The sequence below is a fragment of the Passer domesticus genome, chromosome 2 (assembly GCF_036417665.1).
Source record: "Passer domesticus isolate bPasDom1 chromosome 2, bPasDom1.hap1, whole genome shotgun sequence".
NCBI classification, from domain to species: Eukaryota; Metazoa; Chordata; class Aves; order Passeriformes; family Passeridae; genus Passer; species Passer domesticus.
The window spans coordinates 73,583,066-73,607,463 of NC_087475.1; the positions used below are offsets into that span (position 1 = coordinate 73,583,066).

Sequence of the window (24,398 nt, forward strand, 5' to 3'; positions counted from 1 at the left end):
GAAGCTGAAACTAGTCCAGAGAAGGGCAACAGAACTGGAGAAAGGTCTGGAGAACAAGTCTTGTGAGGTGTGGCTGAGGGAGCTGGGGTTGTTTAGCCTGGAGAAAAGGAATCTTGGGAGAAACCTCATCACTCTCGGCAACTGCCTGGCAGGAGGGTGCAGCCAGGTTGGGGTTGGCCTCTTCTCCCAGGTCATAGGACAAGAGGACATGGCTTTGAGCTGCATCAGGGCAGGTTTAGGTTGGACATCGGGAAAAATCTCTTCACAGAAAGGCTAATTAGACATTGGAATGGGCTGCCCAGCATGGTGATGGAATTACTTTCCCTGGAGGTGTTTGAGGAAAGACTGGACGTGGCACTCAGTGCCGTGGTCTGGTTCAGCCACAGGCTGGATTCGATGACCACAAGAGATGTTTTCCAACCTGATTGATTCTGTGGTTCTGTGGCTCCCTCGGCTGTCCCCGCCGCCACCGCCTCAGCGTCTCGTGTGTCACTCCTGCCTCCCTCCCTCCCTCTCCCGCAGCGAGCAGACACCCCCAGGGCATCCCGCCCGGCCGCCTGTCCCTCGGCAGAGACCCCAGCGAGGGGCTCCTCTGCCTGGGGACGGGCTGAGGAGATCACTGCTTTAACACAACACAGGGCAGCCGCGAACACACATCTGTCTCTAGCGGGGGAAAGACGGCTCTCCGTGCGCCCGGGGCAGGTGCCACCGTGCCCGGAGCTGAGGGGGAGCGGCGGCGGCGGCGGCGCGGCCGTGAGGGGGAGCGGGGCCGGGGCGGGGCTTCCCGCGGGGCCGGCTCAGCTCGCCGGGGTTGGCGGCGGCGCCATTTTGAATTGGCTGAGGGTCGGAGGCGGCGGCTGCCGAGCAGGGTTCCGCGTCCCCCGAGGGAGAACCCGCCAGGAAGGAGCGGATATGGCCGCGAATAGGAACTTAAAGCAAGTGCGGATCGAAAACAGCTCCCCAGCGGTGCCGCTGGGCATGGTGGGGGGCGGCGGCGGCGGCAACCTGAAAGGTTTGCGCGGCCTAGAAGCGGAGAGTGAGGCGGCGGCGGCGGCCATGGCTCTGGTGCCGAGCAAAGAAGGTGGCGGAGATGAGGAGCAGGAGGTTGGGTTCACCATCGACATCAAGAGCTTTCTCAAGCCAGGCGAGAAGAGCTACACGCAGCGTTGCCGGCTGTTCGTGGGGAATCTGCCTACTGATATCACCGAGGAGGATTTCAAGCGCCTTTTCGAGCGCTACGGGGAGCCCAGCGAGGTCTTCATCAATCGGGACCGTGGCTTCGGCTTCATCCGCCTGGTGAGGATCCGGGCGGGCCCTGGCGCTGCCCCGTCACCCCGGGCATGTCTCTGAAAGAGAGAGGCTTCGGTGCCTTGCCCCCCGCCCCCTTCCCCTCCATTTCGGCGGGTGTGAAAAAAAGGCAGCATCTGCCTCTCTTCCTCCTCGCTGCTAGCGCAGGCCCCCCGCCTCTTTTTCCTTCCCTCCCCTCCCCGTTCGCCTCTACACACCCAAGCCAGACCCCTGCATTCAGAGTAGTCCTCGCAGCCCCTGGCGTTTCGGTCCCCGCCTCACCCCGTGGCACTTAATACGGTTAATTTTAATTTTAAAGAATGGGCAGGGTTGTTTCGAAATACAGGTGCTCGCACGTCGTGAGCACGGAACGTAAAATCACGGAATTGAAAAGGTTGCGGACCGCGGGTTGTTTAAATTACTTGGGCCCAGATAAGGCTAGATTTCTAGGGGTAATGCAGTATTTGATTAAATATACTCGAGTTAAGCATGCAAAAAACCGAATCATTCGAAAACTTTATGATACTGTATTTAAATGGTAATTTAGTATGCGAGATTAGTTTTCACGATTGCTCTGTTTAAAATGCACAGATTTTTATCATTCTGGGAATAGCTTTAGAGTGCTTTAGATGTCTAGTCATATTTTTTCCATATATTTTACTGCTTAGGGCTTTTGGTTTTTCTTTTTTTTTTTTTTTCCTTTAATTTTTTTTTTTTTTTGAATTTTTGGTTGTCATCTTAAAATACTTGTGGCACTCTGCCATGCATCTTTTACCCTGAGAATTCCCCGGCCTGAAATAGCAATTTTATGGAGGAAGTGAGATATTCTTACATCTCGTTACTCATTTTTGTGTGTAATAGAAATTAGATAGAACTTTTTATGTGAATTTCCCTTTTCCGTTACGTTTAGGGAATATATTTATATATATATATATATTTTAACAGCTTGCCTAGCCAGTTGAACTGTGAAGAAATAGATAAAGAATTTCTTTAAATGTCAGGGATTGCAGGTATCTAACCTGGTGAAGATTTTTGAAGTGAGAAAAAAGGTAGTTGTTGATTTACACTCTCTCACGAATGTGGGTGCAGAAAGCCCAATAATGTGAGACGAATGAATAGAAGAGCAAAGAAGGTAATTTCACCATTTGTTGATGAAATTTGAATTGGACATCCATTGAGGGCAGTGTGATATTTTTACTCATTTAAAAGCAAAACAAAAACCCAACCCAAAATACCTTAGATCCACCGTTTCCTGCTGCGGGGAGCCAGAGATGCAGAATGTAAACATTTGAGAATATAAACATTTGAGTAGGTAAACTTGAGAAGTATCAACTTTCCAACTCTACTCAAAACCTTTATAGAGCAGTAGCAAATCTGTTAAATCCTCTAATGTGCAAGAAAAAATTGGCGTCTGTGTTGTTTTTAGAATAACCAATAAGGGGTAATGAGTACCTTTTTTTTCAGTCAGAGGACAGAGAATTTGTTGGTTTGTTTGTTGGGTTTTTTGTTGTTGGTTTGGTTTTTTGGTTGGAAGAAACAAGTTGAGTGATCCTGGTGCCAATATGCTCTTGCTACTTTTCGGGGGGGGCACACAAAATGATACTTGCTGTCTTTGAAAATAAAAGCTATAAAATATTTAATGTCTTTCTAAAGGAATCTAGGACCTTGGCTGAAATAGCAAAGGCAGAACTTGATGGTACGATTTTGAAGAGCAGACCACTTCGAATTCGATTTGCTACCCATGGAGCTGCCTTAACTGTGAAGAATCTGTCGCCTGTGGTTTCCAATGAGCTGCTGGAACAAGCATTCTCGCAGTTCGGGCCAGTGGAAAGAGCCGTTGTTGTAGTAGATGATCGCGGCAGGGCTACAGGGAAAGGTTTTGTAGAGTTTGCAGCAAAACCTCCAGCACGGAAAGCTCTGGAAAGATGCAATGATGGGGCATTCTTGCTTACAACGTAAGTTCACAGGTTTTTGTTTGAAGTTGTGAGTATATCTTCCTAATGTGAGCAAAAATTGCATTCATGGTATTGCCTAGTTCTTATTTTGTCTCAAATTCTGAAAGCCACGAGGTTAGAAATTTAAGTATTTTGCATGAATACCACAAATACTCTTGGTTTTTTTTTAAAGAAAACCATATTTCTGTGCTTACTGTTTATAAGACTTCTTATTACCATATGAGAATCTAAGAGCAAAATTCTCATTTTTCCCTTGTTCATATGTAATACTAGTTTTCCTTCTCTATATAATAAGGCATTTTCTGTTGAGACTTTTTTTTCATTGGTTGCACTCTTCCTGATCCCAGTAACAAAGTGACAAAATAATATTCCTTGTTTCTTAACAAATCAGTGCTCGACATTGCTGCTATTTCTGTAGACTAAAGAAAGTATTTAAACCCCAAAAATTATCTGTGGCTTATAAGGCCAGGATTTTCTCACTGTTTTAAAATGAAGACAGATTCTGAAGAGATTTATACTAGTGATGTTTGGAAAACAATCTACTTCAAGGACAAGCAAGCTTGCAAATAGCAGCACTTCTCTTGCATCTCCTATTTCTGTACTTGCCAAAGAGAGTTGTTAATTGCTGCACTTTACACAGTCACAAGTGACATTTTTAAATGCTTTCTTAAAAACGGTGTGAAATTATACATATTTATGATTTCTTTTTATTTCTGTGATTCTCATTGGGAAAATAAGGCTGTGATTTCACAGCATGAAAACTTGCTGCCGTTGAATTGGGCTTGGAGTTCTTTTCCTGCCCTGGCTGTGCTATTCTTGAACTTCATGACACTTCCATAGGGCACTTGTGCTTGCTAAAACAGCAGAAAAGCATTCATTTGTATGGGGGTCCATTGCAGTCTGTTCAAGCACAGGAAGGTGCTTGCTGATGTCACGTCCAGTAGAGAATAAGGCAGGACAAAATGTTGCCAGGAGGAGTTGGCAGGTGAGTAAGGGGTCTGCAACTCCCAAATCTTATGTGCTACTGAACTGATTTGGTGGATACATAGTAAATTTAATCTGAATACATCTTTACTGTTAGCGGGAGGTGCCAGCAATTTGTTCTTATTCCCTGGTTTTCTTGGCATTAGTAACTGAAAGGAAGCGTGCTGAGCCAAACAAGGGAAGTAATGTAGTTCAGTGTTACATTAGTGCTATTCTTGGCATGAGAGATGTGGCAGGGAAAAAGAAGGTGAGATATGAGGGGAGGGTGTTCTTGTTTTGCCAGCTGGATAGATCAGTTGAATTGAAATGACCATCTAACCATATCCTGAGTGAATAAAAAGCACTTGATCGTTTTCTTGTTTCAGTGACATGTTCCCTTATGCACAATTGCAAAGACAATTAGCATGAATCTGCTGCCATCTACTTTGATGTTTTGCTTCAAAGTCTAAAGTTTTACTTTTTCTAACTGAAAACTCTTTGCCTAATCAGAACATGTTTCAGTTCCTGTGTAAATGTATCAAAACTAGTCATCCTAAACATTAGTGTTTTAACATTGTTGTTTTACATCATAACTTGTTAGCACCACAGTTTGTGTAGCAGAACTGTCAGCAATTGCCATGCAGATGGCATCAGAAAAAACAGGTGCTGAGTTGTGGCCTTTGAGTCCAGACTTCATCTTTTTAATGTGAACTTGATGCACAGAGTAAAATATATTGGGGTTCATTGGTTTTGGTTGGTGTTTTGTTTTTTTTTTCCTGGTGAAGGACTGGGGCAGTAGGGGAAGATCTTCAAAGTGAAATAAAGGCATGGAATACAATAAATGAATGCTGCTGTTTTGAAAATCATGTCTCTAGTGCTCTGTGTTTTGTAAGCTCTGTTCCCAACACTGATGCAAAGAGCTTTTTACACAATTCAGAGTTTTTACACTGCTCTCTTTGGCTCATGCTTGCCTCTGGTTACTACATATCAATGAAGCTGTTTTCAGCTTTTTAGTTAGGATTCTAATTTGTGAATGTGTAGTTATTCAAAGAATGGATTTTAAATAACTTAAACAGAAATGTTTTTCTAATTATTGCTGTAACATTAATACCAAGTTATCAGGCTGTTTTCAGTTCTAGAGTAACTTGTAGAACTAAGTTTTAAATGTCAGTAGAAATATGTTTAGGTTGTGCTGCTCTGTTTTGGGTTTGTTGCTTTCCCAGTACCATCACAGCCTCTGTGGTGCCTCACTGATAAGAACAGAAAGGTAGTTGCTTCCTAAATATTTTGTAGTTAGTGGTAAATGCCTTTGGTATTTTAAAAAAGCAAACAGAACTGTGCCAAGTAAGTTGTTTCTAGGCAGAATAGCTGGATTTGGGCATAAAACCAATTATTTTCCGAAGGTGATTCTTAAGCTTGGGATTCATTGGAATTCTGTGATTTAAGACAAGACACAGGAATTACATGTTAGCTTTCTGGAGTGTTTCTTCAAAATGCTAAAATAAGTTGTAACTGCTTCTTTAATGATTCACTTATTAAATTGAAAATGCTTTCCAGAACACCTCGACCTGTTGTTGTAGAGCCAATGGAGCAATTTGATGATGAGGATGGACTCCCTGAGAAGCTAATGCAAAAAACACAACAGTACCACAAGTAAGTTGTGGTTAGCCTTTCTTTATAAAACATTATTTACACACTTAGGTACCTTTGTAAATATACTCTGATTTTTACTTTTGAGTTTGTGTGGCAGGAAGTAGTGCTTTTGTATGTTGTGCAGTTTTGTGTCAAAGGATTAAACAGGACCTTCCTAAATTTTCTGATAATGGTAAAATTGAGACTTGGCTTGTTAGTTTAACATTCTGTGCATTTAGTGTGCATTTAGAGATTCTTGGCCTACACTGCAGTCAGTAGGAATTTGTTGCCAGCAAACTATAGTCTTTTATGGATTAGGGGTGTGGTCTGAACCCATAGAGATTTTGAATACCCACAGATCTGTATGTTCTCTGATAGCTCCTTAACTGTTTGCAGTCTCCCTGGCATGTAAATCTGTGCAGTTTACACAGTTGAGGTAGAACTTTGAGCATGACATGAGAAAGTGAATAATGAGATAAAAGTCCCCTAATCTGAAAATACTACTTTTTAATGTTGTAATTTGCCATTCATGTTGCTTGAATCGAAAATGTTTATTTTTATAAGACTGTGAAATACCACTTCTTAAAAATTTGTCACTGTTAGGTACAATATTAGTATTAGAATGGGAAATGTGGGCTCATTTTAGTGGTTACAGATTCTGGCTAATATTCTGGGCTGTCTAGTAAGCATTGATACTTATTTAAATAACTGGTTTAGTGAATTGACTGCTTGATTTAGAAGGCTGAATACTGTTAATCTAGTGTGGCACCTTAGTATTTTGTATTGATGTCAATACAAATTTTTATCTTCAATAAATTGAATCTTTATTTGGGCAATTTTTGGAAAATTGTCTTTTTACTTATCTTAATTTCTGATTTAAGCTTTGCCTGGTTTAGAATGTAGCTATCTGACAGGTTGATAAAAAGTGAGATCTACACTTGAAGTAATTGTGTATACGTTCTGTGGCTGTTACAGCTGTTGATCTAAATGTGTCCTTCTGTACATTTTTACTGCAACATTTTTATTAGGGAAAGAGAACAGCCTCCACGCTTTGCTCAGCCTGGAACATTTGAGTTTGAATATGCTTCACGGTGGAAGGCTCTTGATGAGATGGAAAAGCAGCAGCGTGAGCAGGTTGACAGGAACATTAGAGAAGCCAAAGAGAAACTTGAGGCAGAAATGGAAGCAGCTAGACATGAGCATCAGCTAATGCTGATGAGGCAAGGTAAAACCAGATCACCTACCAATATTGAATTTGTTTTGTTACAGATTTTTTGTGTAGCATATTGAGCTGTATACTTGGACATTTTGCTGGTCACCATTTAATTAAATGTGTTTAACTGAGAAAAAGGAAGGAATACTTCTCTCATATTCCTTGATGATTTGTAGAAATTAATTAATAATCAGATAAAGAGGTGATTATCTAAATCTGTTTTCTTTGCTTCCTAAATTTATCTTTAGAAAAAAGTTTACTTAGCCTGTTTTTCCTGAATAGGCATATGTGCTCCCAGTGTGGAGCCATGCTGTTTTTATAAGGTCTTGTACAGGGCAGGTCTTATGCAGGAGATAATAACATAAAAGCATAAGGTCTTATATATAAGACCTTTTATATAAGGTCTTATACAGAGTGTAATAACGTAGAAAATATTTTGAAATGCCAGATAGTTGCTGCAGCACCTGAAATGGCAACAGTTTCTTAGCTACTTTTCCAAGAAAGACTGTCGAAGCAAGTTTCCTGGTAAGCACAGGTGTATGTTAGAGGTGAGGAATGTGCATGTTAATGTGATCCAAGAATGCTGCTGGCAATACACAGTGCAGCCCTCCGTCAGCAGTTGGACACACGTTGTAATTTTGTGTGTACGCGTGGCTGAGCTTTGTAAAGATGGTTCAGTGCTTAAGATACAGGTTGGATAAATCTCCTGTTGACTTACCTAATTGTTAATATTTAACAGTGCTAATAGTCCAATTCCAGGACTCAGGCTCTTTAATTTCCTTTGAATTTATTCACCTGTTGCCTGGACTTGAGGGCAAGATTAGAGATTACTTTGTCTTAAATTCACGTCTTAATTATGTGTTAAACTCAGACAAGATTACGGTAGCCTCTTACTTTAAGATAGAAAAAATGGTAAAACATGGTAAAACATCTTTGGTGTGTTTTTGGCTATTAGGGTTTCTTTTAAGGACAACATGAAGGAAAAGATATTCTGCTTTTTGAATATTTGTTAAATGCCAGTTTTATATAAAAAAAGAGAGAATTATTCCTTCCATTAGAGAGCCACTAAAACATGAAAGCATGCGGTGCTACTATTCCAGTGAGAAAATATGTTTCTGTTAGTGTAGGAGGAGGGCTTTTTCCCCTCACAGCTTGGTTAGCAGAGTACCTCTTTGGTACCAGATAGCTCAGAATTTTGCTAAGATAGTTAGGTTTCTTCTTAGTTACCTGCCAAAACTTAATTTTCAGAGCTCTAGAGATTGATAAGTATTCTTTCTGTTTAATCTTCTCGATTCTTCAGCTTCAGTATGCGTGAAAATAAGGTGATTTTTTTCACTTTTATTTATTTTCAAAGATATAATCTTCTTGTTGCTCTGAACAGTGTGGGTCTAAGTTCATGCCATGCCAAGAATATTGATTATATTAATTGCATCACAGGATTGCAATCCTGTAATTGCATCACAGGATTGTGTAGAAAGATGCAATGACGTTTCTAAGCACCAGAACCTAGAATTAATAGTTTTGTATCCCTGGTGCATGAAGTCAAATTTAAAGATGTATTGAAGTCATTATGAAATATGAAATAAAATAGAAAATGTCATGTTTTAGTTGTGTAGGAGTTAAAAAGATGACAGGAAGGATGAGCTTACTGGTCCATATACTCCAGCAGGTGAAGGTTGTGTTGAAACTGCTCCACAAAAGCTAGCAGGACTGGAACCCTAGAACATGTTGGTTTGTGTACTCACGTTTTTGTGGTGTGGTATTAATTCTGAAGGTAGATTTAATTCTTTTGATATGTGTAATTTTTCACTTTGAAGTGTCATATTTTGACAGACTGAGTCAGAAGTAATTTGTAAAGCAGAATACGTGTTTCCATGTGTAAGTAAATTGCATGGTATTTCTGATCTATGTACTGGTAGTATGCATCAAACATTTGTAAATATTCTCTCATAATGATGGTTAAATAGATTATGAAAATACTGGAAAACGTGACTGAATTTAACCAGAAGCTTAATTTTTAAATCAATTATATGGAAGCTTGGCATTTATTTTCCATCTTTAGAAAAATCAGCAGTTAAAATTGCTTTAAGAGTCTTTGTGGAGTTGATATTCCAGCTGGTAGGATTAACTTCTGAGTTGAGAGAACACCTTCACCTTCTGCTGTCTGCTATGTTAGAAGGTTGAAGGTAAAACGAAGCCCTTGCCCATTTATAAGCACAGGAAAGTGCAGAGGCTAATAATAATGCTGTTTGTTTTCTTTTTTTCCCACAGCTGCTTTAGTGCAGATTTTTTCTGCTCAGAAAATGGGCCTGTCAATCAAAAATTACCATCATTACAGGTCTTTTAATATGAATGGCTCTTGTGCAGAGTTTGAACCTCATATCTGTGTTTTCATCTGGCTTAGTAAGGTTTTCTGCCAAAATTTAGCAGTTGTCAAATGATACTGAATCATAATTTGCTATGTTGAACTTTTAACATACTAACAGTTTCAGGAAAGGCAATAAACTATGCTATGGAGAAAAATTAGGAGAAGAATGAGAAGAGTAGACTGCTACATCTTAAGAAGAAAGGACAGTAAATGATAGTGGTAGAGAGAAAGCAGGAAATCTTGGTCCTGTGGGCACAAGAAAAAGGGAATGCTGTATAAATTTGGAAGACCAAAGAACTGAAAAAGAAGCATGTTTTCTCATAGTGGACATTGTTGTGTACAAGTTTGAGGAAACTGATCTGCATAACTAAAAATATATTTTAATTAGTATAGTGAAGAAATGTGTAGAGAAAATGTGCAGAACAGTTGAACTAAAGCATGAAAGGCGTGTAATGGATAGGATGGGAAAATGTAACTTGTGCTTTCCATAAATAGTGTCATGTGGCCAATATCCTATGTCAAAAATAAAATCCTGCTTTCTAACAAATGGTAAAATTATTATTCATTGAAGACAGCATAGATTTCCAGACAGAAATCAATAATGTGACTGGTCAGCAAAATTAATTGCTGTGAGTTATGCTGTACTTCTTAAGGGCATTCTAAGTGCTTCATAGGAGGCTGTGGCTGTGCCTTTTTTGTGGGGTTAAAAGACTAGTCATTTGTAAGTTGCAGAGTCATGACAATCTTCATGGAAGTTCAGACTTCCTTCATGCACCCGAAGTTCTTATGACTTCTCTTGTTCTGATGTGTGCCATGTAGTGCCCTGCAGTAGGTAGTGGAGAGCATAAAAGTCCATCAATTGTGTGGTGGTTTTCTTCGTAGTGTGACTTCAGCAGTGTACAGCTTTGTGAGAAAATTCATGCCCTGTCCTAGATGTAAAACCACGATGTGATTTAAGGGATTGAGAGAGTTTTTTTTTTTCCTTTGAGAACTCAAAACTTCTGTTTCCACAACCTGCTCTGGGGGCTTTGCCCATTTTGTACCTTTCTATGTCTGTATGCCACGGATCCAGTGTTTTTTTCAAGTACTAGACTTAGCTTGATGGAAAGAGATGAGTTAAATGCATTGAAAATTTGGTTTAAAAACTTGAATGTTAGCACTGTAAACTGATGGTAATAACAATTTTTATGTTGTCACATGATTGATTGACAGCTTTTATATTTAAATGCACTTTTGATCCTGTTAGATCTCATGCGTCGTCAGGAAGAGTTGAGGCGCTTGGAAGAGCTTCGAAACCAAGAACTTCAAAAACGCAAGCAGATACAATTGAGGTATTTTGTCTTCTACTGTGCAGAGGTGTGGTGTGCAGCCTTGTAGGCTTGCATGAATTTAGATATGTTAGCTAAACTTGCTTCTCACAAGCATAATGTGTGATGTTTCTGATATCATGCAATATAAAATATTGGTTTTGAGTGTTGCTTGATTTTTTTTTCACTTATTTAAATTATAATTTTGTTGTAAATTTCTGAGATTTCTAATTAGTATAGAAATGTCTTAGACTATTTTTTTATTTCATATTTATTTTAACATGACCAAAGCATTGCTGTAATAGATAGGAACTCGCTTCTAAATTTTATGGGCAGGTGATCTGCATGTAGAATCATAGCATTGCAATCTTATTGTCCGACTCACTTTATTCTAGTATGTTGAGAACAATTTTTCTTTTAGGATTTGATTCATGCAAATAATTGTTCTAATGCCTCTTCCAAAGCTTAAGAAAATAGTCATGGTCTCATCATATTGATACTTTTTGTTAAATATCAGAATAAATGTCAATAAGCTAAAGAGAGCAGCACAAACACATCTCAGAATTAAAAATTGTGTCTTTTGGCACTGTTGAAATGTTTTAATCCATAGTGTCTTCTTAAAAACTGGAATATTTAATCTGTTTGCTGATCTATAGCTGGAAGAGTAGGTATAAAATGTATTTCTATTGATATTACTTGTATTCCAAAAAAAAAAAAAAAATCCAAAAAAAAACCCAGCCAAAACTTCAAAAGTTCTCAAACTCGTGAAGTTGACTAGATTAGTGCCTTGCACTGTGTAAAAAATAAATCATGGCCAGTTTTCTTTATATGCTTGATCTCTGAGGCTCAGTGCAAGCCTGAACAGGTCAAGAGACTACACTGACATAATTTTGGAAAATATCCTAGGCATGAAGAAGAGCACAGACGTCGGGAGGAAGAGATGCTACGCCAGAGGGAACAGGAGGAATTACGACGACAGCAGGAGGGAGGATTTAAGCCAAATTTCATGGACAATGTAAGTACAATTCTATGGTGAAAGTCCAAATCACAAAAGAATTTTTTCATTACATTATTTTTATACTAGTTATTGAATTGCCATCTTCTTTTTGGCCGTTTTTGCTTCCGTATTTCACTGTTCCCCTGAGCAAATTGCTACATATTCGGTAGTGTAGTTACTCTTTTGGATGATGACATCACTCTTATTTTTCCAACAAGCTAGTGATGTAACGCTTCCATCAAGTGAAGGTGTTCAGATACTGGTTTTTTTTACTTAGGAATTGAAATGTTTCAGTAAAATAGTTTTTCTAAATGGGAGGTGACAGGAATCACCCATCCTGATGTGCCCTACTCTGTGTGAAGGTATAAATGTTAAACCAGTTCATGCTGCTAAGCTTGTTTGAGTTACTGGTTTTGCTTTATGCTTAACTTACTGAGAAAGTTTTCAGAAACAAAACGGGCAATATTAATTTCGTATGGAGCTTAAAATCACTCCCCCTATTAATCCTTTGTAAAACTAGATGAGAACATCCAAATCATTACTAAAGGAGACTGAAAGATTTTAAAGGTGAGGGAACATTTGTCCTTGCTATAATCTGTACATTATTTGTATTAGTAATTTAGGTATGCTCTGCCTCTGAAGACTCATCCTGCAGGACTAACAAAATGGTGCTGTCAGAGGAGTCAGATTCTAAATTTTTTTGGTCAAAGGGTATGACTTTTTTCCTACCAACCCGATCAGTTCAGTGAATGCAAACTGTGTTGCAAATGCTTCAGTTTCTCTTGAATTGGTTTTACTATTACAGCTATTCCTAGTGAGGAAATAATGAATAAGCAATTCACACAATTGCTCTTTTACATTATTAAAACAACTGTAGTCTGTAGAAGGGGATTTTGCTCCCCTTGCCAGGTGCAACTTCATACACCAATCAGAAATGAACTGCTGGTTTCTCAGCTACTTTCTGTGAAAGAAAAACGTGGTTTACATTCTATACCATGAAATTTTCTGTAGGGTTGCAAAGAATTTATTATGTATGTTCTGAGACATCATGAGAGATGTTAGAAAATAAATTATTTCCTGTTCTTAGCAGGACGTTTCTCCCCTTGTCTGCACCTTAGTGTTTTTAGTAAAGATGGGGAGGAAGCAAAATAGTTCCTTTGATTTTATTAACCGGTGTAATTTGTTTTTGCTCGCTGTGTTTTGAGGGACTCGTATCCAAAAGCAGATGGTAATTTATTTCCATATGTTCTCACTGTAAAAGAAAATTGCTTTCAGTACATCTTTTCTTCGGGGAAATGAAGACCAAGGATTCATAACTCATACTGTCCTTTAGTGTGTTCCAAATATTATAAAACATAATTGGGGAGATAGCATGTAATAGTCGTCTCATGTAATTTAGAAATAGCACTTACTGATGACTTCTGTAGTGCCAAATGTGAAATGTCATATCACTGTCATATCCTAATGTAGCATCTTTTGGGGTTGCCTGACTTTCTGACCTGTAAGCTACTTGTCAAAACCTCCTGGCTCCTCTGTGAGACCCATGCTTCTTGCTGCAGAGAGCTGCAGTGACAGCAAGCTGGGGAGCCAACCCACAGCCCTGGGATGGCAGTAGCTCCCTCAGATTCCATTGCTGTTTGGAAGTTGTGGCCTGTATTCTGCAGCTTGGAGTGGGGAAAACTAGATAATGTTGGCCACCACAGCATTTACTGGTTTATTCTTACATCTGTCTTGAGATAAGAGTATTTAGTCTCTGTGCTTAAATTGCTTACCACAGTTTGTCCATCCTTGTTGCCTGTCTACATTTTTAAATTCCAAACCCTATATGAATAGAAACTGTTAAAGTTGTTGTGCTGGACTTGGCAAAAATGTAGGATAAAAAGGGAGGAAGAGTGGTTCAAATGGAAACCACTTCAATCACTATGCATAATTTTTATGGCTTTTATACATCAGATTTTTTGGAGGCGAAGGGTGGAAGACTGCTTTGGAAGAGCTTAGCTTTCCCACTCTCATGCATTACTGAAATTGTTCATCTGGTCCTAATTAATACACTGCAAGAATATATACATTTAGTTTTGCAGTAACAGCCCTACCAAAAGCGTTTTAACTTATATATAACTCACATGAAATTTAAGTGGTGTACAATGATACATGAAAAAATGTATTCTCAAGAATAGTCTTTAGTATTCTGGTTATGTTTTGACTTAGGTCTTACTTCTTATGCTCTTTAAACGTTAAAGGAGGAAAAATTGAAACAAAATAGCAAGTGATGTGTTTGCTTTCTTTAGCAACAGTTTCTAATCAGGGCAGCTGTGTGACTAAGCATGCCTATCATTTTATAGATGCTTGTTTTAAGATGGTTTTAGATAACTGTAGTTGTACAGTGTGAATGGGAATTGAAAAAGCCTTTGCATTTTCAAGCAGAGGAAAACTGTAAGCCTTTTCTGGGGATTGCAAAATGACACATGAAATCTGATTTCAGCTTAGAATTTCTTATACAACTAATTAGTTTTTATTTGTCCTTACTAATACTCGTTTACTGTGAATAGATTCCATCTTGCACTTAGTTCTACTCTCAGATTACTACTGTACGTGTACTGAGAAAGTTATTATTATTTTCAGAGGTTAAAGTTGACTCTTGGTGAGAATTGCATTTTTTGATTCTGTTGGATAGTTTTTTACCATATCAAGTCTTGATAAACTCTTCTGGCATTATACTTACAACATAATAAAGTCTTCTGCCAACAAGGTATTTAGCACAACAATAATAATTGTTTCTAATAATTGTTTTTGTTTCTTAAAAGCTTTGAAAAGTAAGCTTCCTTGACTTATATCCTATCACTTTTTACTGGTCAGTCTAAAACAGGAAGATAAACGGTAAGTGCAGTGGCAATCAGAACTGGACCCTTTCATGAAAGGCTGCAGTATTAGATTTTCCTGTTGAAAGTTTCTGTCTGTATCTTTTCCAACTCATCAAACTAGGATTTTTTAAAAATAGAACTACTTCTGAAAAACATCTTGTTATCAAGTTTAATTCAGCTAGCAGTTACTTGATTTTGTTACAGATGATAAAAATATTTTCTGTGAGAGTATTTCTTTTCCTGAAGCATTCTTGTTGTTGGTGATGATGAACATTAGAAATTTGATTGCGTTGATGGTTAATCTAATGGGCAGCCTGATGATGCCTAGACAATCTATTAATCTAGTTGTGTGATCTCTACTAGATAAATTATGAATAAACACTTTCATATTGGTTATGGTTTTTCCCTTCCTTTCTAAAAGTCAGTTAGTTGAAATGTGTTGTTATAGCTCAGTAATTTATATACATTCTGATTTCACAGTAGCTTAATTGGGAAACTAATTTTCCAGTAGTATTCTGCTAATTTTTATTTTGCATACATTCTTCTGGCTGAAAGAGGAACTTGATGATGGTGATTTATTTTGCAACAGCACAAATATTTTTTAAATAGAAAATACTTCTGAGTGCCAGTAATACATTAATTACTCAAACATGCAGTGGTTATTATCCAGTTATGGATGGCTTGCTTCAGTTTACATTGTTGAATCTCAATCAGAGGCGTTCTGCAAAATAATTCCTGTTCCAAGACCTGCTTTTATTTGTGTCACCAACTTAGTGGTTTGGATTTAGTGTATTAAAATAGTTTCTATGTGTCTAAAACAGGGACCAAAAATATGTAGGAGTTGTAGTCCTAGTTTTATGTGGACAGATTTACTTCTGTAGTAACACTGTGAATTAGTGTTGGGTGGGTATTGTACTTAGTGAAACAATAACTGCAATACCAGCCTTAAACTTACCTCTCTTCTTACTGGTAGTTTAAAGAGGGAATTGAGATTTTTGGACATCCTTGCCCACTTCCCTTCAAGGAAAACCCCTTTGGAATGTGTAAGGGACTGTTTCCTGAGAATTCATCAGTTTCAGTTTCTGAATGCTCGCTGTTTTTTTCATGTAAGACTTCATATATAAATAGTTTCCTTTTGTATCTCATAGTATTTTCAGGAATTATTTCTAGATGTTGTTTTGCTTTCCTTTAGTTTTCTTGCAGAAGCACTGCTGTCGAGAATGTTGAGTAATTATCAGCATGAAGTATCAGCTCCTAAAGCAATGGAGATGCTTCAACCACAGGGATTGTAGTGGACTTGGATCAAAAGCTGTAAGACAGATGACAGCAAGAAAGTAAAAAGGCACATTGCAAAACAGCAATGATATTCATAGCTTCAGGAATGCCATCGCAACATAGTTTTTGTTCTAAGGGTTTGGTCCCTCAGAGCAGTTTATAAATGTAGTTTTCCATTTCTTACTGTATGGAGGCATGTCTTATCCCTCTCGTCTAAGTTTACTTGCAAGTTAAGCATTAGGCATGTTTTAAACAAGACTTAAGACAGTCACATCTTAGGAAATCTAAGTCAGTTAGATTTCCTTGAACTTCAGTGTTTCAGGACTAGATTTTTGCACTTCATGCCTGTTTAAGTGAATAGAACTGTATTTTGATCCTATCTTCTCATAGCATTGTGCTCAAAAGCTCCAGTAATGTAAGCAGTTAGAATTTTCACTGAATGGTGAATTGTTTCTTATCTCATGCAAAACTAAACTAAGGCAGATGCCCAATAATGAAACATTTCTAAGAATCTTTCCAAATTTGATAAGTTTTCTAACAATTAATGTTGGTTATTTTATCCTGACAGCCTCCTATACTTAATGAAGCTCATAGTGGTGAAGTAGTGTGAGTTCATATGAGTAAAATCTCAGTTTGTTGCTGCTTTATAAAAATTTTTCTGTAGAGCGGGACTGGGCAAGATTAATTGCATCCTTACTGCAGTCCAGCATACATAGTTCATGTGTGACACCTTAAAGGCTTTTTAAGGGAAAAGTAGCTTGGAAAGAGACAAATCATTTAAATGTAGAACTAAAACACACCAACCTGACAAAACGCTGCTTTTCTTGGCAGTGGTTTTGCTTTAGTGATCAATCAAGTCTCTTGCTATGCATACGTCAACATAGGATAGGCCTTTAAGCAAGCATTCTGTAAATACAGTTTGTGTTTTTGTGGGCACTCCTAGTTTTGGCAGTAGCACTAAATGATATTTATTTTTTCAGGAGTTATATACATCAGTAGACAGATTCTTAAATCATGCATTTCTTCTGTTCCTTGGTGTTTCAGATACTAAATTTGTTGCTTTAGGCAAAAATAATACTTCCTTAACAGGCCTTAAAATATTCAATTTTATTGTTTTCAGCAACTAAATAAATTAACTTCAGCCTTTAATTGCGTTGTCAGGTAGGAAAAAACTATTTAGCTGTCATATCTGCTTTTAGTATTAAAAGACATTACATGAAAATCAAGGCAAATCTTCAGGTATCTTTTTGTAACCTATTATGTGCTTATATGCATTAAATGAAGGTGTGTGTGGAATAAGTTCTTTTGGTTGTAAGTATTTCATTACCATTTTAGGATGGTTCATAATTGATTTTCTAAGTCATGTTTTTATGTATGTCAAGGATGCTACTTAAAGTAATTTTTCAGTAACAGCAAATAATTGTTACAATCACATATTTCATTTATATCTATATTTCTGTATATGTGAACTGTGAGTGTTTAGGCAATGTGATATTTTTGTATTATGTTCAGGAGACTAATCTTTTGCTCTGTTGCAGTTGTCTTCTAACGTTTGTACAAAGTGCTTTGGAAAATACTAATGTACTTTATGTGAACTCACAAACAGAACAAGTTGACTATTCACAAGTAACTTTTATAATTTATTGTGCTGTCAAATGTGCAGTAATCTCCGATATGAATTTAGGTGTTGTGGTACTGCTTTTAAGCTTTCCCAAATTTGTTCTTTTCTGCAGTAATTGATAGAGAATTTTCTGTCCTATTCTTTAGATTATCTGGTTTTGTTTATAACCTTACTTTCTCTTAGACTGATGATTGGGATGCTAAAATAACACTGTCCAGATGCTGCTTATGTAATGGCAAAATGACATTAGTTGTCATCAGTCTCTGTGTTTCATGAGGCCTCAGCTGTAGCAGATGCCATTTTTATTCAATTATTGATAGGAAGCCCTCAAATGCATCTGTACTTGTTTATAGAATACTCGATTTGCGTACTTAACTTTTGCTGTTTGATGGATAAAAATGAAAAAATTAATCAAGAGCAGATTTTATACATCTATAATCTATATTTTACTATTATTTCCGAAAATAATTGCTGCTCACGATTTGAAATAAATGATAAATGAAATCACCTTATTCAACTTAAGTTACTTCAACAGAGTTCTTCAGTTTTTCATATTTTGACAAGAGTGCTTAGAAATTATATACATAACTTAAAAAATGTGTTTGATAAATGCCGTATATATTTGAAGAAGCTAAAATTTATGTTTGCCTTAATAATTTTCATTTTTTCTTCCTCAGCTACTGGAGTTAAGTTTGACTTGGAGTTTGTACACGTATTTACCCAGACTAAGAAGAAACTAACTTTCAGTTTCAGTTGTCTGCTTGGTACCTATTTTGGACTCATCCACCTCTCTAAATCCTGAGATTTTGCTTGGTGGCACTGAGACTTGCAACTAAAATAACTTCCTCTGCTTAGAACAGTTTGTCTTTGCTCAAGGGATCCATGTTTAAAGAAAGAATAAAATGCCCAAGAAGCAATAAGCGAGATTTCTGTAGAAATAGTATTTTTGCATGCGAGGAAGCCTGTTAATGGGTCTGTTGCATAGTGTGAAGGAAGCCTGTTTAGTGACCTGGTTTCTGTCTCTCAAGCCAGTGCCTTCCATGTAGGTTTTTTTTTCTTAAATGTGACCTTTTGATTAGCCTCCAGCGTTTTGCTTCAGTAGCTCTCACAGAGCAGAAAATGTTAATACTGGTAATGCAGAAAACTGATAGAAATAAATATAAATTAACTTAGTGCTGTTACCTATCTATTGAAACCAGGATGTTATTTTTTAAATTAAAATATTTATTATTTTTCTCATTCATATTTCACAAGCATCCATGTCAAAGTATTTTTTTCTTATTACTGGAGGCAGTGCTTGTTTTGGGTTATTAGATCATCCATGAGGAAAATGGAGTTTAAATCTGATACTTCTGTCTTCCATCAAGTACACTTTAATCGTGCAAAGGTTGGGTATTACTTTCCAATAATTAGCACTTTTAATAAACAGTGGTTTTGGTAAGAGGATGAGTTTCAGTAGAGCTGTTTTGTAACTGTTCAGATGAGGAGTTCAGTAGAAACTGAAGCCTGAAGAGTCAATTAAATATATTTGAGGTTTGCTATTCAAAGATGTTTTTGATCTGAACATAATCTTAAAATCATAGCATGATTTGGTTTGGAAGGGACCATTAAAGGCCATCTAGTTCATTGTCTCCTGCAATGAGCAGGGGCATCTTAAGCTACTTTAGGTTGCTCAGAGCCCCACACCATCCTTAATGTTTCCAGGGATGGGGCATCCACCACCTGTCTGGGCAACTTGTTCCAGTATTTGTTTGCTCTCATTGTAAAATTTTTTTTTAAATTCCTTTCACCTAGTTGGAATACCCACTCTTAGTTTAAGGCTATCACTCCATGTCATGTCACAACAGTCCCTACTAAAATATTTGTCACCGTTATGATTTCCTACAGTGGCAATGGCTCGTTAGTTTAGGCCTAAAGTTGTGTAGGATGAAGGAGTGTTTGCATTACTTTTGTTCTGTACATGACATGAAGCCCTTGCTACAGGTCTCAAATGCAGTTTGGGTTATCCTAGACAGGATAGCTAGTAGTTGTCTGTTCTGAGAAAAATAGAATATGATGTTGAAATTAGACTTTGTTTATCTTCAGGTTTTGTTTATCTTCCTATGTGCTTCTGGGTTTTATAATACCTTAAAAATGTTATTTTCTTATGGAGTCTTCCTGTTTGTTTCCCCCACCATTTTTGAATTATTAAACATTTGTTTTAACTATAGGGGAACTTCTGAGTTTAGGTAAGAACCAGCTATTCGTGTTTGTCTCTATTGATTGGGTGATCCCCATTGAGTCCCTGTCATAATTCTGACCTTTGGGTCTATTGTACATAAATAAAATGGTAGTTTTTGTTGGATATTTTTGATGAAACCAGCCAGCGTAGCTTAAGAGTGTGTGAGCTTGGGCTAGGGTGTTTAGCTAGAAAACAATATTTCTCAATCTGTTTGGATCTGTTCAGATGACCATTTTTTTACCCTTTTGATGGAAATACTAGAATTGCCTGATAGACTGTATTATTTTATCAGTCAGAACTTTGTGCAAATGACAAGCATCTTCCTCATTCAGGTCTGCCTCATTGCTCCAGTTTTACAGGAAATGGCCTACAAGTTGTGTAAAGTAACTGTGGAGCTTGACTGAAACTGCAGAAAGTTTCACTGATGCTTCTCTGTTTATATTTTCTTATGTTTTAGTGTGCTCTGTGTGTGGACAGGCCATAAGTTAAGTCAAGAAATCTTAAACATTGAACTATTCTGGTTATAAGCAACATCCATAACCTCTATAAAAGACACTATACGGGAGCTAAAAGTTTCTCCTACAGGACCTCTTTGTAGGATTGAAGGACTTCAGCTTTCAGCTTCCTTTTAACAAATACTTGCATATTCTATTTAATTGTAACTCAAATTAATTATGAGTTAACAACTACAATTGTACTGGTTTTTATGTTATGATTTATTTGGCATGTATAGTATCTACTTGGTGAGGAAAAGTTGATAATAGGGAAGTCTGGCAGAATCATATTTACTGTACTGTGGCTATAACTAGAGGTGCTCTTAAGTTGATTTTTGCAGTCTTATAGTTGGCACTTCTATTAAGAAGTAGATTTTCACATAAATATTCCATGATAAAGGGTATTCTTGGCTGATTAATTTCTCTTCTAAGTAAACATTGGTGACTTTCACTACATCTTATTGAATCTTGCATTTGGGGAAAACTCTTTTTTTTTGACTCCATCCAGTGTTCACTCCTTTATAAATATTTGCGTAGATTTGGGATCTCTGTAGGGAAAACATAACAATTTGGGAAATCTAAAATGCAGCATTGTTCTATAACACCTGATTTTCAGTTTAGTATTTTAGTGCATTTCTGCATAAGGGTAGAGTTAACCCAGTCTTTCTTACCAGTTAAGCAGTCCTTCAAGTCTACCCCCACCATGGTAAATAGTGAAGTGCATCTTAAATAATTTGCAGCTTGCCAGGTTGTCTGTTTTGATACTTATCCACTCTTTTGACATTTCTTCAGCTCATAGAAAACCAGAATAATTCTAAGATTAAATTCTCTAATATACCTCTGAAGATGTGAATATATTGTGAATGTAGTGTAATTGTTACATGTCTCAGTCATGAACTTGGTGATATGCTGTGTATTTCTTCTAGAAATTACTTTTGTGGGTAAGTAAACAGTAAAGTGCCTTTGAAAAAATATTGTATTATGTTCAGCTGTTGATCTGTATTTAATTTATATTTTTAATTTTTCTACTGTTACTAAAAAAAGCTAACAGAAATGGCAGATTTTTTTTATATTTTGGTTCCATGAATCTAAGGTGGCTCCTAATTCCAGCAGAACCAGCTTAATTGGCAGAATTGAAAAAGTTGATATTAAGGGAATTGATATAATGGGATCTTATTTTTCCAAATCTGTTGAAGGTGGTTACCTTCTCTAAGCACCTTTGTCTTGTGAAAATTATTTCTGAATTTTAGATTAAAATATTTGACAAGCAGATTTTTACCTCTCTTGTGAGTTTTAGTTGTTAAATCAAGGGGAAAATTTGACAGAATACCTCTGTGCTTGTTTTCTCTCAAATCATCAACAACAAAGGCATTTTGGGAAAAAGTATGCTTCATTGCAGTTACATCCTCAGAGAGTGCTTCATATACAGTGAAGGGATATGGTAGGATTATTCTTTACCTGAACAGGTGATGTAATGATGATTGGAGACATGGAATTAAAATATTTTGATTTTGGTTCTAACTGCTGTATATATTTACAGTTTGTTTAGGGCCTGATTTTGCCCTCTGTGTACCTTATATTTTTTTTTGGATGATGAATAACTTTTATCTCAGGTTATGAGAAAATGAAACACATTTTTTGTCAGTTCTGTAGATCTTGTATATACATTTTACTATATTTGAACAAATGGAAATAAGAGAGGTGGGAGTAAAGCTCACAGATTATGTTAAAGCAGTGGCTTAAATGCAATATTAAAATTCAGTGAAGGAGCAAGTAAGTACAAGACAAAATAATGAAGCAGAAAAGGTATAAATTGCAATATGGAACCAAGTTCTGTTATCAACAGCATAGGTTCCATGGTATATCTTGGCTTCTTTTAGACCATTTTCTTTCTTGTTAACGAGTTAGATAGTAATTTGAATTTTGAGCTGTAATACATTCTGAAAACATGAGTTCTCGTGTAAAATAAAGCTGTTACTTTGGTGTGTATTAAATAGTATTGTCTTTACCCTTTAGAATTAACCTTTTCTTTAATCTTTAGGACTATTAAATGTTGCTGGTTAGTGATGTATCCCCTAAAGGTCTTTGTATTGAGAGTCATGTTAGTGCAATTAAACTGCTTTCTTTTCCAAAACTGCCAGTTTAGACCTGGCTTAAACATCATCTGAGGATTGATGTATAAAGGAAGCTGACTTTAGTTCAGATTGCCTTTTGCATCCAGCTGTAAGAGAATGACAAAACCAAAACATTCTGGGAGGTTCACAGCTGTTTAACAGTTTACTGTAAAAGTATTTTAAATAATAACTTCTATTTACAATGCTAAATACTTCTGAGGAGTTTTAATTGCATTTGTTTAATTGGGTGTTTTTTCTCTGTGGGCTTTAGCTGTCAAGGACTATCCTTAGCAGCTGATGCAGAAGGAAAATGAGATCCCACAGGAGTTCAAGACTTTTTGTTCTCAGAACTAAAAGAAGAGAACAAATATGTAATGCATAGATGTTTTTCACAAATACATCCCTATACTTTTGCTGTTAGTTTTGAAAGAAATTCTCTTCAAATAAAATTGATACTTCCGTTGCAATCTTACTGAAATGACAGGAATACTTAAAAAATATGCAGGACTAATGATAATTTTTTTTTTCTGTAATTGTAGTTTTCACTACCATTAGGAGTGTTTTTCCAGTTTGTAGCATTTACTGGGATATGTCTATCTGATTGTATTTCATGCAATGTGTCTTCCTGATTTTACCTGTGTGATACTTTTTTAACGTCGAGGGTTTTTAGCGTTGGAACTTAATGAGTCATCTCTATCGGCTTTATTCATGACTCGAGTCAGAAAGCAGTAAATTGCCTTTATCTCCTCCAGCCTTCTTAGTGTGTTTTTTCTAAGATTGAATCCTGGTGACAGCTATTAAATCTAATGAAAATTCTTTTTATTAGGATTCCTATTTGAAAACAGGACTCTATAGTTTATTGCATGCTATATGTTTTATAGCTACCTTTACTATAGTTGTTATCCAATTTAATGTGTTTGTGTAGATTTGTGTGAAGTAAGAGATTATATTTTTTTAGACTCTTGGGTGAGCACTGTCACTCAGTTCCTAGAGTGTTGAGTAGTTGAGTAGTTTAGGCTGGAAGATATTTTTGGAATCATCTGGTATGCTGCCCAGCTTGGAGTAGGGATCAGCTCTGAATTTAGACTTCAGTGCTCAACACATACAAATCTTGGATTTTGAAAGATCAATACTTTTAATGTTATTATATATGAACTGTGTGAAGATATTGTAACTTTTGGATCTTCCATAGAGATCTTAATTGAAGAACAAACCAAAGAGGGGAAGGGTGACAGGAAGAGGTGGATGGAAGAGAAACTTTTATTACTTTAACTGCTTACTGCCACTTCCAGTTCACTTGTTATTGGAGTGAAATAGTGGAATATTCTGAGGAAAAGATAAATCATGCATAATCAGAAGTATCCTCCGGATTCTAGATTTGATTGCTAACTAGCAGCTTTAGTAACTTGCATGATTTATGCCATTAAAATATAGGTGTCTTTCAGTAAGTTAAAATTTAAATAAGATTTAAGGGCCTTATGCCTCATTAAGAAGTCTTTGAAAATAGTTTTTCTTTTCCAGAAGGAACTTAATGAAATAAACCACACTAGAAGGGAGTCATGAATTCTAGTAAGAGGTACAGAAATGTCATACCTATTTTGACAAATAAATAGTCTGTTACAGACTAAAATTCCGTTTTCATGTTAGTGAAGAAAAGTGAGAATCAGCAGTTCTGTTAATAACATTTTGCTCTACATACACAACTTAGATAAAGTGCTAATTTAACTATTAATTTTCAAGTTTATAGGGAAAGTGTTCTTTTCTTGCTAAGGCATTTTTTGGATGAAATGTCCTAGCATTATTGTGGTTACTGTGCTATGAAAGGTAAGTAGATAGTTGCATGTTCTCTAGCCACAAACCATTGAAATCTGTTTGTTCTGCCATCATAACATTTCTGAGATGTCTTGCTTTTTTGCTGTTCTAAAATTTTCCCTGCCATATTTTGTTCATACCATAATTTTTGACAGTTTTGTTACCATGAATATTGCATCACTTGGAGACAAGGTTAATTTTTGCTGCGTTGCTGCAATTGCAAGGTCTATTTTTAAGGAAAAAAAGTAGCACTGGTTTGTCAGTAAAAAAAGTCAGGT

At 36.8% G+C, this 24,398-nt stretch overlaps 1 protein-coding gene across 4 annotated transcripts in view; it reads left to right on the forward strand.

Annotated features, from left to right (window-relative positions):
* Positions 1-806: 806 nt before the first annotated feature.
* Positions 807-24,398, forward strand: part of PSPC1 (paraspeckle component 1) — a 57,867-nt gene continuing 34,275 nt past the window's right edge. For 3 of the 4 annotated variants that reach the window (XR_010356394.1, XR_010356395.1, XM_064409305.1), the window contains exons 1-6: positions 807-1,296; positions 2,941-3,242; positions 5,763-5,858; positions 6,866-7,062; positions 10,665-10,749; positions 11,632-11,740. Coding sequence is in view for 2 of the 4 variants with exons in the window: in XM_064409305.1 (XP_064265375.1) it covers positions 913-1,296; positions 2,941-3,242; positions 5,763-5,858; positions 6,866-7,062; positions 10,665-10,749; positions 11,632-11,740 (1,173 nt within the window). In the remaining 2 variants the exon portion in view is untranslated. Of the gene's footprint in view, positions 1,297-2,940; positions 3,243-5,762; positions 5,859-6,865; positions 7,063-10,664; positions 10,750-11,631; positions 11,741-18,156; positions 21,169-24,398 lie in introns of those variants that run through there. The other variant, XM_064409306.1, reaches the window with a different exon arrangement.